The sequence below is a fragment of the Gastrolobium bilobum genome, unplaced genomic scaffold (genome assembly GCF_033153095.1).
Source record: "Gastrolobium bilobum isolate Gb01-03AN ecotype WA unplaced genomic scaffold, APGP_CSIRO_Gbil_v1 utg10155, whole genome shotgun sequence".
NCBI lineage: Eukaryota > Viridiplantae > Streptophyta > Magnoliopsida > Fabales > Fabaceae > Gastrolobium > Gastrolobium bilobum.
Window position 1 is genome coordinate 964 of NW_026899528.1, and position 13,598 is coordinate 14,561.

General features: G+C 37.4%; 1 protein-coding gene and 1 non-coding gene across 3 annotated transcripts in view; one reads left to right on the top strand and one right to left on the bottom strand.

Moving 5' to 3' along the window:
- Nucleotides 1–7,954: 7,954 nt before the first annotated feature.
- TRNAE-CUC (transfer RNA glutamic acid (anticodon CUC)) lies at nt 7,955–8,027 on the bottom strand. The gene has a single exon. It is a non-coding gene; the product is annotated as a tRNA-Glu (tRNA).
- A 230-nt stretch (nt 8,028–8,257) lies between these two features.
- Nucleotides 8,258–13,598, top strand: part of LOC133290941 (anaphase-promoting complex subunit 6) — a 30,863-nt gene continuing 25,522 nt past the window's right edge. For both annotated transcript variants that reach the window (XM_061489102.1, XM_061489103.1), the window contains exons 1-10: nt 8,258–8,505; nt 8,686–8,820; nt 9,123–9,196; nt 9,398–9,437; nt 10,740–10,785; nt 10,930–11,009; nt 11,091–11,272; nt 11,401–11,526; nt 11,654–11,728; nt 13,122–13,247. In XM_061489102.1, the coding sequence (XP_061345086.1) occupies nt 8,260–8,505; nt 8,686–8,820; nt 9,123–9,196; nt 9,398–9,437; nt 10,740–10,785; nt 10,930–11,009; nt 11,091–11,272; nt 11,401–11,526; nt 11,654–11,728; nt 13,122–13,247 (1,130 nt within the window). In that variant the 5' untranslated portion in view covers nt 8,258–8,259. The remainder of the gene's footprint in view (nt 8,506–8,685; nt 8,821–9,122; nt 9,197–9,397; nt 9,438–10,739; nt 10,786–10,929; nt 11,010–11,090; nt 11,273–11,400; nt 11,527–11,653; nt 11,729–13,121; nt 13,248–13,598) is intronic.

Genomic DNA, 13,598 nt, shown 5'->3' on the forward strand with positions numbered 1-13,598 from the left:
TTGAGCCTGAACCTATTTGTTGTTAAATGACCTGTGGCCTGATTGATGGCTTAGCCTATATCCATATGACTTACCTTGATTGAGATTGAATTACTGAAATGTTGAAAAGAAAACAAATAAATTGAGGTAAGCTCCACAGAGGTCAAATAATTAGGGGAGGTAAAATTTCATCTGTGCCCTTAAAACAAAAAGTTTTGAAAAAGAAAAAGAAAAAGAAAAAGGGTGAATGTAAAGAAAAGGTGGTTGAAAGGAATTAATTCCCGAAATTCTGTGAATGTTAGTGGAGCAAAATCATTGAGTTGAAGGTGTTAAAAATGAAATAATATCAGTTTTCAATCTCAGTGTTGTTTGAGCTACTTTCCATATATTCCTACCCATTAAACCCGGCCAAGTTACAACCTGTGAAGTCCTTTTGATCAATTATGCATGTGTTAATGTTCCTCATCTTTAGGAACTTGAGAATATGATCAAGCTTATGGTAATGTTATTGCTGTGATGGATTGAGTGATTGTTACTCCCTTAAACACTTGAGTGCTGAGCGTTGTATGATTATCTTGGTGAGGGGTGTTCAAGTTAGACTCTGACATTTTCATGAGAATAGAAGGCATTGTTAGGAGTTCTTTGCATTGATTTAGTCATGCTTAGCATAGTGATCTCTTGATTGTCTGTGTGATATTGTGTTGGAATAATTGATTGTTTCCTGGATTGAGCCTTGTACATTGCTGGGGACAGCAACGTTTAAATCTGGGAATGATTTGATGTGCCTCTGGCAAGTGTGGTTTTTCCATGTTAAAATTGATAAGAATTGGGTCATAAGAGAGCAATTTAAATACATATTTGCTAATTATAATAATTTCTTCTTTTCAATTATAGTTCTCACCTATTGGTTGTGTTTTTACAGGTAAAAGAAGTGAAAATTACAAAATTATAAAAAGCCTGTTGACGCGATTCCACGAGGGTATTTTTGGAAGAAGAAAAAGAGTCTTATAAATAGGAGACTTTGCACAGAAATTAGGTTAAAAGGTGAAGAAATTCGAAATTTGAAAGAAAACAAGGAAATGATTTGGCGCTGATCGTGCGGGTGCCATGAATGCAGTCCTTGATTTGTGGAGTCACAGATTTGGCGCTGATCGTGCGGGCGTCATGAATGCAATCCTTGAATTGTGGAATTATGATCAAAATGAAAAATTAAGGAAATTAAATTCAAAGATTATAACCTGATTGACCAGTTGCCTATTTAAAGGGTGGTCCTCCACCATTCCAAGACATTGGAGACAATTCAGACCTATTTCTTCAGAAGGAGACCGACGATAGAGCTCAGAAGGATTCTTCCACAGTTCTTCTTCTTCATCTATTTCTCTGTAATTTTATGCTTTGGAATATTGGATTATTGTTAGCCATGATTATGCTTGGCTAATTCTCTTTTATTGTAGTTAGGGTCACGAGCCCTATGTGAACCCTTGTTACGATGGATTGATTTAGTTTTATTCATTTGTATAATTATCTTTGTCTCTACCTTGTGCGTATTTCCTACTCTCTTTATTAGAACTGATCAATCTGATAGTTGGGAATAGTTTGAGGGTTAGAACCCTAGATAGGAATATTGGGGTTTTCATCTTGAAAGGGGGTAGGACAACAATTGGTATGCATGCTAGGAATAGATGTATTTAATTGCGGATGCTTAAATTATTGCGTTCATTGCTTAATACCATGAGGAACATTGCAAGGAATTGGGGTTCCAATTGGGGATTAAAGGGTTAACCTTGCAAGGAATTGAGGGTTAACTAATAAATATTTTTAGATAATAATTTATCAGAGTAATTATATGAGTAAATATTGTGAATCAATCCAAAGTAAGAAGTGGGGATCATAAGGTGAGTGCGCTCTAGCTACAATATTTCTCATATTTTTATCCAAATCATTTTGCATCATTCTCTTATTTTTAAAATACAAAAATACGTCTTTGTCTTTAATTTCTATTGTTCTTCAAATCACTTGGGTTTTATATCTTGAAAGGACGTTTATAAGGTATTCGCTCACAATCCCTGTGGAGACGATAACTTACTTATCACTTTATTACTTGAACGATCGGTACACTTGCCGGATTGTATCACTTCGGTTCCTGTTCCCTAGCTTCCTTTTGTTCTTCTTGGAACCTTGAGTTTTTATCACATACTGACGTAATCTACCGTCTCTCACAAACTTCTCCACTGCGTCTCGGAGATCCCAGCACTGATCAGTGGTGTGACCTGGCCCATCGTGAAAGGCACAGTACTTGGATTTATCTAATCCTCCTCTGTCGAATATGGGACGAGGTCTCTCAACCTTTTTCATCTCTGTCGTGGCTACTTCTCTCCAAATTTGAGAGCGTGACACATTCAAAGGTGTATACTTATCGTACCTTCCAATGCGTTCTCTCATGTCTAGGATCCGTTGGCGCTGGTCTTTCTTCTTACTATCAACTCGTTCTTTTCCCTTCGGGGGTGGACCCTTCCTTCTCGAGCTTATTCTGTTGACTTCATCAGATTGTGCATTTGCAATCTCCATTTGTTCTAGTTCAAGGTATTTCTTCGAGCGAGTTCTAAACTCCTCCAATGTCTTTACTGGGTCCTTATGGACCAACTTGGCAAGTCTGGATCCGCCATCCAGACCTGCAACAATGAGATGGACGTGGACATTCTCCTGTAATCCTGGGACCTGCAGCGCAGCGTCCTTGAACCGGTTAAGGTATTTCTGGAGGGTTTCTCCATGTTGCTGTCGTATCTTTCCAAGAGCGAACTCGGACTTGGGATGCTTCTTGCTGGTTGCAAAATTCAGCAAGAACTTCTGTCCGAACTCCTCGAAAGATCCGATAGAATTAGCAGGCAAGGTTGAAAACCATGCCTGTGCTACCCCTGTCAATGTTACAGCGAATATTCGGGATATGAGAGGTTCATTAATTCCCCGAATATACATATCTGTGTCAAAGGCATCTATGTGCACCTGCGGATCTTGGCTCCCATCATACTTCGGTAAACGTGCCGAGTCAAAGTCTTCTGGGAAGACAACACTTAGTATTTCAGTAGTGAATGGGCTGTTATTATACTGCCCCGTGCTGTATTTCCTCATATATCCGCCGGGTTCTACTCGTCCTCGGATGTTTTGAATATCCTGTTGATATTGAGCTCTGACCCGGTCCACCTGACCGTCAGTATGTGCTTGATGAGTTCGTGCATCCTGGTCATCAGTGACCTGATGCCCCTGGTTTAGCAGGTTGCCAGGGTTTTTCGCACGAGGACGAGTTGGGTTTCTAGGTCCTTCTTGGCTATGGGCAGGCTGGCCTTCGATATTGGTCATTCCTGGCGCATTCTGCGGTGTTAGTCGTCGCTCCAGGTCTTGCATACCTCTGTTATTTTCTTCTCGGATAGCCCTGAAATCTTGTTGCCGTTGCAAGTTTGTGCGGGTTTCCAACGCTGCTATTCGTTCCATAATTGCGTTTAATGCGTTGTTGGCCAGCCGAGTATCCGGATCGGCCGATTGAGCGATGCGTGCAGCCAGATAGCCAGGATGCTGGGGAGGGTTACTCCTTAATGGAGCTACATTTGCTGCATTTCCCCTATTTCGGGGTGCTAGTGTGGAAGCGGTGTCCGAAACATCATCTTCGACCTGGACGTGATCGTAATCCACGTTGTTTCCAATCTGAGTATGAGGCTGATTTATCTCCTCAATGACTGGATCCAACAGCTGATTTTGATTTTGGGGTGCCTGCTGGTTACTGCTCCTTGTCTGGATTGCCATCCTTTGTCAGATTTGGTGGGAACTTCAGATTCAAATTCAGAAAAGAATTCCCACCGACGGCGCCAATGTTCTGTCCTTGGGACAGAGATGTCTAGCCCAGTTAGGCTAGTACGGTGGTATCGGATCTGATGTCCTCTCCAAGGTATCTATGAGAGAGATACCCTTGAGTCGGTAAGATCACTGTGCACAGAATACAATGATGGCGTTAGCCAATGGGGTGTGTGTGTGCATAGTGACAGCATAACAATCAGAGAGAGAATGTGTGTACCTTTTAGGGTTTGCCCTGGTATTTATAGAGGTTACCTGTAGATAGCTTGGATAGCTATGTTGACACATCAAGTGGGTAGCTATGCTGACACATCAAGTGGATAGCTGTGCTGACTCATCAGCTTTTGGATTGCCCCTTGTTGAGCTTGTTACTTAATGGGCCCATCGTATGGGTCCATAACAAAATCAAAACTGATCTTAATCCCCATCACAATCAGGCTCTGATACCAAATGTAGGAGCAATTGCATCTGCGGAAGCGTATGAGACCATTGTGATTTGGATGTATAAGGATCATCATGGTTTTATCAATTACCTCTTTGATGGCGCATATATGAGATGATGATGTTCCACACGCTTAAGTCCTTTGCGTCACAGCACGAACTCACGAACTGTTGTGGTAGACCTTCCAAACTATCTCTCGAGGAGGAAGGGGAAGTGTGTGGGCACCTATCAGATTCTGAGCTTGCCCCTTTCTCACAAAAGACCTTGGAGGCTGATGACTTAAGTGGTACTATTTATATGGGTTTTAAGAAACCCTAACTCATTGGGCTCTAGATTCTTTTGACTCTTCTCATACTAATAACCCATTTGTGCTTTAGTAAAAGAGCAAACCCAACAATCTCCCACTTGTTCTTTTGGATACAAACTTGAGTCGTAAAACCCAAGATCATGTCATAAAGGAAATTTGCTAAAGTTAATTATATTTGCTTTAACCCACTAAACCCAACACATGGCTGCCCTTGCAGCCATATAAAGTTAATTATATTTGCTTTAACCAACTTTTGTGCAGGATGTTACGTGAGCCAGTCATATGTCATAAAGGACACAAGTTCGAATAATGGAAAGAAGTTTAACGTGTTCCTTTATGCTTATTGAGATGTGTATCACACCCTTTATGGGGTTTTGATTTTAGGTGCAATGACACAAGGAGCTGAACCAAAGAATGAGTGAAAATAATATTTCTGGGTTGTTTTAATTGTTGGATGATATATCTAGATCTTGTGAATGTATTAGGGCTATTTTGGTGGCTACCTTAGTCCTATTTAATTTGCTTTATTGGGTTGTGAACATGTATATTTGGTCCTGTTTGCAATATCCAATATTAAAGTGTGGTGGATGATGTATTTTAGTGCTACCATATGTAAACAACTGTGTAACAAATTGTAGTTGCACAATTTATGTAAATTGGGCAACGTTAATGCTTTAGAATTTTCTTATAGGATGACTAGGTGAGGAAAATGGAAGTGTATCACTTGTAGAAAATCTTCTAAATGTAATTCTGATGTGGCTAAAACATGTATGATTTCTTAATCTAAATTGTAGGTAGAATTCATTAAAACAATAAAATCTTATAATGCCTTGAGTTTAGAGGGACAACCTCAATTAATAGCTAAACTTCAACCACTTACTCGAGTAACGAAGTGTCTTACTGAAGTTAGTGCCGAATAGGGGTGTTATCGGGCCGAGCTGAGCTATGGTCTTAAAAGGCTAAGCTTATGTTTAAATGTGTCGGCTTTACCAAGTCTGTTACCTGTTATGAATATAATTATCAGCATGTGGCCTGCCTTATTTGCAAAAAAATAAAAAGCCTGATTTAGCCTGTTAGCTTCTTTAAAAAAAATAAGACAACAAAAATTTATCCAAACAGAATATACAATCAAGAACACTAGTAATTCCATAAATATTCATAAATTCAATGTCTATCTAAATAGCATAATATAGAATAAAATCATTCAAAAAGTCTGTTTAACAAATAAAATAGGGGTGAAATTAGGGGTGTAGATGGGTTAGGCTGGCCTGGCCTACAACCCGGCCTACGTTGAGCCTGACCTAGCCCGGCCTACGTTAAAAAGTAGAGTAGGCTTAGGCTAATAAGAAAATCTTTTTAACAAGTAGGTCATAGGCCAATTTTATCAAGTCTGACCTAAAGCCTTGTAGGCTGACCTATTTACTTTTTTAAAATAAAATAAAATAATATATTTATTTTAGGTGGCAATCAGCACTAGTGCATGCATGAATGAAACTTTGTTCAATATATTTTGGGTTAGTTATTTTTTACTATTGTAAAATTTTTAATGCTCACTAGTGAAATTATATCTCGTGTAAAAAAATGCAGCAATTTATGAATACATTAATGACTTGTAATGTCAAGTGAATATTTTAAAAATTGTTAAAAATATTTTTAAATTTTTTTTAAAATATTTAAATATATCACTAAGGATGCCTACAAGGCCTGTAGACCATATAAAGCTCTCTAATTTTTTAAAATAGGCCAGATTTGACTTATAAATAAAGCCTTTAGTAGGGCAATAGACCAGATAGGCTGAATATTTTTTTACGTAGGCTTAGACCAGGAAAGCAAAAGCCCGGTCCAGCCTGACCCATTTACACCCCTAGGTGAAATGGATTGAGGAGAGAGAGAGAGCTATTACAAATAATATAAAAAATATAAATATAAATAAAAATAAAAATTAATATACTTAGAGAGCCTGAGGCTCCAAGACCAAAGTTTTGAATTGGAGCGTGAGGCTTTTTTACTAAACGAGCTTTATATAAGCCTAAGCCTGGTTTCAACAACCAATATTAGACATGTAAGCTCAGACCTTCATGAGTCGAGCCAAAGGCCCCTAAAATGCCCCTGACTCGTTATCACCCCTAGTGTCGGCAAAGATGCAAATAAAATATTTTATATGTTTTAACGAGCCAACCCCTAAAATTTTAACCCCATTCAAGATATCTAAGTTAGATAACCCCTCACATGCTTTTAAGCTATAGTAACGTTCGAAATTAACGTCTTGGACAAAAATAACTAAAATAATTGTTGTAAAGATGTGATTCCAAACAAAATTGTTGTAAAATAAAATATGTATCCCACTTCAAAGGTAACTGGGAATTAACTTAGGATTCCTTTTTCTGCAATTACTACACATAAGTTATTCTGTAAAATAAACGATGTAGGTAACTGGGAATTAACTTAGGGTGTGTTTGGTAGAAGAGAACTTTTTTTGTATCCGGGAATCACAATTACTGGGAATTCATGTAGAAATTGAGTTTACCTGGAATCTTATGAAAAAGCTGTTTGGTTCGTTAAAATATTACCAGAAAATTTGAGTAAGTATTACTGATTCTATGTTTAGTTTAAAATGAAATATTACTGGGAATATAACGTTATATTACAAAAATAAACCCTACATATTTTTAGTTTCAAAATTGATACACATATTGTTACATCCACACATGGACAATCTATATGGTCCTTATAAACAATGACTATCTGATAATATAATAAAGCATAAGTCATAATTGATCAATGCCTTTTACAATGACTATCGACTATGGTTATAGGGTCAGTATATATTTATCTCAATTACTGAAGCATATTTCGCCGTCCTCACCACACTCGAAGCCACTTCAAGAAATAAGGAAACCACTATAATTATATTTTAAAAATTGCCTTATATTTTGACAATTACGAAACCCTTGAACTATGAAACCATTTGTATTTTTTTGTTCAGGTTTATGGTATGCCTAACAAATTATAGGACATGGATTTTTGTCCTCCTCAATGGGTACTCATTGGGAGTTGAATTAACCACTGACAATGTCATTGCTGAGTATTTTTTTGACAGCTTAGTTCATCTCGAGGCCTCAAATCTAAAAGGAGCATATCTCACATGCAATGCAACTCTAACTAGAAATTGATATATTCTTAGTAATTGCTATGCAACCGTATATAACTAATTATTACAAAACAGGTTTAGCAAACATCATTGATAAAGAGAGATAACTTATCTGCACTAACTGCTTAATTTCCGTTATTTTTTAAGAAATGAATTTACTGTCTATTCTAATTTTTTTCGGTTTATTATATAATTCTATCACAATTAAATAACCCTAATTAAAAATACTTTCCGTTGCCGGGACTTGAACCTGGGTCTTTCGGGTGAGAGCCGAATATCCTGACCAACTAGACTACAACGGAACGTTTACTCGTGTCAAAGGACAAAATAATAAGATAATACAAACGTAGTTTTACATAACAAATAAAAAACCTTCCCTCCCGCCTGTATTTCAATCTGGCCTAGACTACCTCACAAGTTCAATTCAAAAGCATTCAATCAAATCAACGGTCTCTCTGAAAGAAGTGAAAGCGAAACGAAACGAAACCCTAATCGAATCGAATAGTTAGGTTGGGAGAGAGAGAGTGAGTGAGAATGAGGGAGGGAGAGATCGAGAAGCTTCGAGGAGTTGTGAGGGACTGCGTGAGCAAGCACCTTTACTCCTCCGCCATCTTCTTCGCCGACAAAGTCGCCGCCTTCACCAACGACCCCGCCGACATCTACATGCAAGCCCAGGCTCTCTTCCTCGGCCGCCACTACCGCCGCGCCTTCCACCTCCTCAACGCCTCCAAGATCGTCCTCCGCGACCTCCGCTTCCGCTACCTCGCCGCCAAGTGCCTCGTAACTCTCACTCCTTCCAAAATCCCCAATCTTTTATTTATTTAAACAAATTGACTTCAAGTTGTACTATTACTATTTAATAATTATGCATATTCTTTTATTAAGAAGCTATGTTATTGTTGATTATTATTATTTTGTTTTTTTGGTTTTTACTGAATTTTTTGTAAAAAAATAAAAAAGGAGGAATTGAAGGAGTGGGATCAATGCCTATCAATGCTGGGTGAAGCTAAAGTTGATGATAATGGAAATGTTTCTGACACTAAGGACTCTAATGTCATGTACTTGGATAAAGACAGTGAAGATCGTGAAATCAATGTGAGCTCCTTTTCTGGGTATTTTTTACCTTGTCAATTGTAATGTCTGGATTTTTTTTTTTTTTTTAATTTTTAATTGCACTTGCATTTAAAGGATCTTATGAACACTTGGGAGTCATTCTTGAGCAAGCCTTATCCCAATTGGTGGGGAGGGCATTTCAGTCATTCCTGAGCTGAACATAAGTTTTTGTTTTTCTTTGAATATCTTTTTTGTTATAAATGTGGAATTTTGGGGTTTGGGAATGTCCTTGTTTCTGATTTTTTTTTTTGTTTATTTGAATACATTTTGTTATGCTATAACAGATATCTTCTGCAATATGCTTCTTAAGGGGAAAAGCATATGAAGCTCTAGAAAACCGTGCCCAGGCTCGATTGTGGTGAGTGTATTTGGGGCATTTTGACTCTCTTCTTTTTCTAACTTATGTAGTAGAAAAATGATACTTTTTTAATTGATTTTCTACATTAAGTATAAGAAGGTGTTATAATTTCTTGCTGCGTGTGTGAATAGTTACATAAGTATGATGTGCCCTAATTTGATAAATAAGCTCAATTTCTTTGCTATATTTGCTTTTGTTAAGGTACAAAGCTGCTATAAAAGCAGATCCTTTATGCTATGAGGTATGTATTGATATTCTCCTTACTATCTTTTCTATGTTCGTTAATAGGATCTTGTAATCCTGTCATCTGTCTTGTGCGACTTGCTCACTTGGTTGGGACTAGGGATGGCAAAAATGAGCCAACCCGTCGGGTTGGCTCGTAACCCGCACAAAACGAGCCGGGTTGGGTTGGCAAAAATGAGCTGCCAGCTCGATTTAGCCCGACCCGAGCCAACCCGAGCTCAAACGAGCGAGCTCGCGGGTTGAACGAGCGAGCTCGCGGGTTGAACGAGCCAGCTCGCGGGTTACTCTTTTTTTTTTTTTTTTTTTTTTTAATAAAATACAATGGACTTTACTGATGGATTCTCCACTGATGGACTTTACTATATTGGTCGCTTTTGCAGGTCCTTTTTTTTTCATGATTGGCTTTTGATTCTAGATGTTTATCGTTGAAATATATAATGGATTTCTTTTATTTTTTATTTTTTGGCTTTATATACGTTTTATGGTTATCGTGAGTTAGAGTAATTCAGAAAATCATGATAAATGACTCCTGTGATTCGTGGAGTGGTTTGTGTTTCATTTAATGTTTTTGGATTTTGTAAACTACTCTACTTGTAGTTGGACTGCAAAATACAATAATTTTATACAGGAGAACAAACCACAAAAATTAAAGTTTTTGAGCAAACCCGCGAGACAACCAGCGAGCCAATATTTTGAGCTAACCAACCCGCGAGCCAACCCACTAGCATCATTTCGAGCTAACTCGCGAGCTTTTTTTGAGCCAACCCGTGAGCTTTTTTACGAGCCAACCCGCGAGCTGATTATCGAGCCAACCCGCGAGCCAACCCTAACCCGGCTCGGGTCGAGCCGGGTTGGATTTTCTGGCTCATTTTTTTTTGAGCCAACCCGACCCGACTCATTTTTTTCGGGCTGAATGCGGGTTGGGCCGGGTCGAGCCGGGTTGGCCCGTTTTGCCAACCCTAGTTGGGACATTTGCTTGCAATTTCCCGGATGGGGATTCAATTTCTCCCTCATCCTCCCTGGCCCACCTAGTGGGGATTCCTTTGTCATCACTCTAGTGCCAAAAAACAAAATGCTGGCATCCCTTGACTTCTGTAACAGATATTACTGCAGAAACTGGGTTAATATTTCGTATGATAGTTTCTCTAAAGTAAATTGATTAAATGTAGGCAGGAGCCTGAATGCTCTAATTTAGTTTTTCCATTCCAAAAAGTATCATTTGTGGCATATGTACTTGAGTATATTTTCCCCAACATTCACTGGTTATCTAATTTTTTCTGGCTGTTGGTAAATCTGTTAGGCTTTGGAATGTCTGATTCAGAATCACATGCTTACATGTGAGGAAGGTAAGAGTTTTCATTGATCCCTTGAAAAATTCTTTGATTTCAATTTTCTCTTTGTACAAAAATAGGTTTAAGAAATAGATTGTCTAATTCAAAGTTGATCCCGACATATATCTCTGTCTTCCCTTTCTGTATGTTGGATACCAGAAGCAAATTTGATCTCATCATTGCAATTTGGTAGTGAGGATGGATGGCTCTCGTCATTTTATTCTTGTTTGATAAAGAAGGTAATAGCAGGTGCCAATTAGAATTTGCTTCTATCCAATATTTTGTACTGATGAAAGATGATTCCCTTTTTTGTTACGCAGTATGATAAAGAAAATGTTGTAGAAGCTAAGTTCAGAGATCTTGAGAATGAAAGCTGTAAAAGTGATCTATCTGATCCTTCTTTCTCGCGCTCACTAAAAACTAACACTGATCTATTGGCCTGCAAAGCTGAATATTATCATCAGTGTGGTGAATATCAGAAATGTTTTGAGTTAACATTTGTGTAAGTTGGAGATCTGATCTGGAGACTGAAGTGAGAGTGAGATACAGCTATGGCTGTTACATCATTCACTGCCTCCATTCTTTTCTCCTCTCTTTTTTCCTAACTGAGCTTAAGCACTTATGCTACAGTTTGCTTGAGAAGGATCCTTTCCATCTAAAGAGTACATTAGTACATCTGGCGGCTGCTATGGAGCTTGGGCATTCAAATGAGCTCTATCTGATGGCATGCAATTTGGTGAAGGATTATCCTCAAAAGTAAGCACTGTTCTCAAAATTTTGCTGCATATAAGAGTCGTTTCTTTATTTAGACTTTTTCTTAATATTTATATTTGTCTTCTAAAGCCTTTGCTATACCAATAAAGTCTTATTGATGTTGTTTTAGGGCTTTATCATGGTTTGCTGTTGGTTGCTATTACTATTGTATCAAGAAGTATGAACAATCCCGCCCTTATTTCAGGTATACATAAGTCATTACCATAGTGAGATAAGATTGATCTTGAAACATCTAATGCTCATGCTTTTTTTGTAATTTATCATCATAGACTATGTAGCACCGACACGCGACACGACACTGTACGACACTCCAACACGTCAATTCCAAAAAAATCTGAATTTCGACATGCTGGGACATGTTTTAATATTAAATAATATTTTTAATTTATATAGTTTATATTACATTTAATATTAATTAATTTAACAATAAAATGAAACTAAATTAATAAAAAAAAATTTACAGAATAATTTTTTTTTTAGAATAATAAACCTATGGCGACTAGCAAGCATAAAAGATTACAGAAAAAGAACGAAAAAAAATGTATTGACGCGAAAAATAATAATGTATGAATGATAGTGAAGGAACATCCAAAACAATGTTATCAGAACTAGCTCGGTCATCAACCCGATCAGGGTACTGGGTCAATGGTTCAACTGGTGGGTCACTGGTTGGACCGTTTGAACCAGATAAATAAATATGAATTTATATTTCATATTTAATTTTTTTAAAAAAATCACGACATTAGATATTTATGGGATCAAAATCAAATAGAGAAAAAAAAATACAGTACCCATGTAAGTCATAATAAAGAAAGTGAAAATAGTAGAAATAAAAAATTGTAAATTTAAAAAATAAAAAAATTGAAAAAGGAGATAAGAAATGAGTGGCTGAGCATAAAATTATAATTTTATTACAAAAATGCCCTTTGACCGTGTCTGACACGGTCAAATTCGCGTGTCGGATTGGTCAACGTGTCGGAAATATTGACCACACATCATGTAGCGTGTCAGAGTGTTCGACATCGACACTTAAAGATTTTTGAAGTGTTGGTTGGTGCTACATAATATAATTCTCGTTTTTGTGGCATGTTAATGTTTGATTTTCTTACTTACCTGAGATTTTGTTATGCTGAAAATTTGTTATATTTCACATTAGAAAGCTTTATATTGCTTAATGACATTAGGTTGTTTGTTATATTTAATATTTGATGTAGTTGTCAATTCGTTATAACCATCAAATGTTATGCTGAGGCAGTGGTGATAGCTGTATTTATTCTATGACGATATGTTATGTTTAATGACATGTTATCAATCCAGCTATTGGTCCTGAGCTTGGTTGATCAAAATTGATCTTTGTGGCTTGTTAAGTTTGAGTTGGTCATATATCTCTAACATGAGTTGGATTGCTTGAGAGATCAGTTTCTCTTTCAAGAACTCAAAATTGCTTGTCTAACCTATTTTGGAAATTATCTTCATGAATTTAGATTATCAAGGGGTCATTCTTTCTTTATGCATTTGATTGCTTTTGTAACATCATTATCAAAACTTATTGTTCAATTACGTTGTCTACTGTACAGCAAGGCAACTAGTCTAGATGGAACATTCCCCCCTGCATGGATAGGCTATGGGAATGCCTTTGCCGCTCAAGAAGAGGGTGACCAGGCTATGTCAGCTTACCGCACTGCAGCTCGTTTGTTTCCTGGGTAGCATACTGATTTTTCCTATTAGATCTTGCCCTTACCCTCATTGTTCCATTCTGATTTTTGTCTTCGGACTCAAAGCAAAATGAATTTATTGATTGTGAGCCCTAGGAATGAGTCGCTTGACAACTGTGTTTTGTTCCTTTCCTTGTCTTTTTTATGTTCTTTTCTTATAGCCCATAAATGATTTGGTGTGTTAGAGAATAATATAAACCATTAAAAAGGCCGTCACCCAACACCTTAAGGTTTTGGGTTGAAATGGTTCTTTACATGGTATCAGAGCTTTAATGACCACAAGGTCATGAGTTCGGTACTTTCTAGTGGAATTGAAATAAAAGGAGAAGAGGAGAGAGA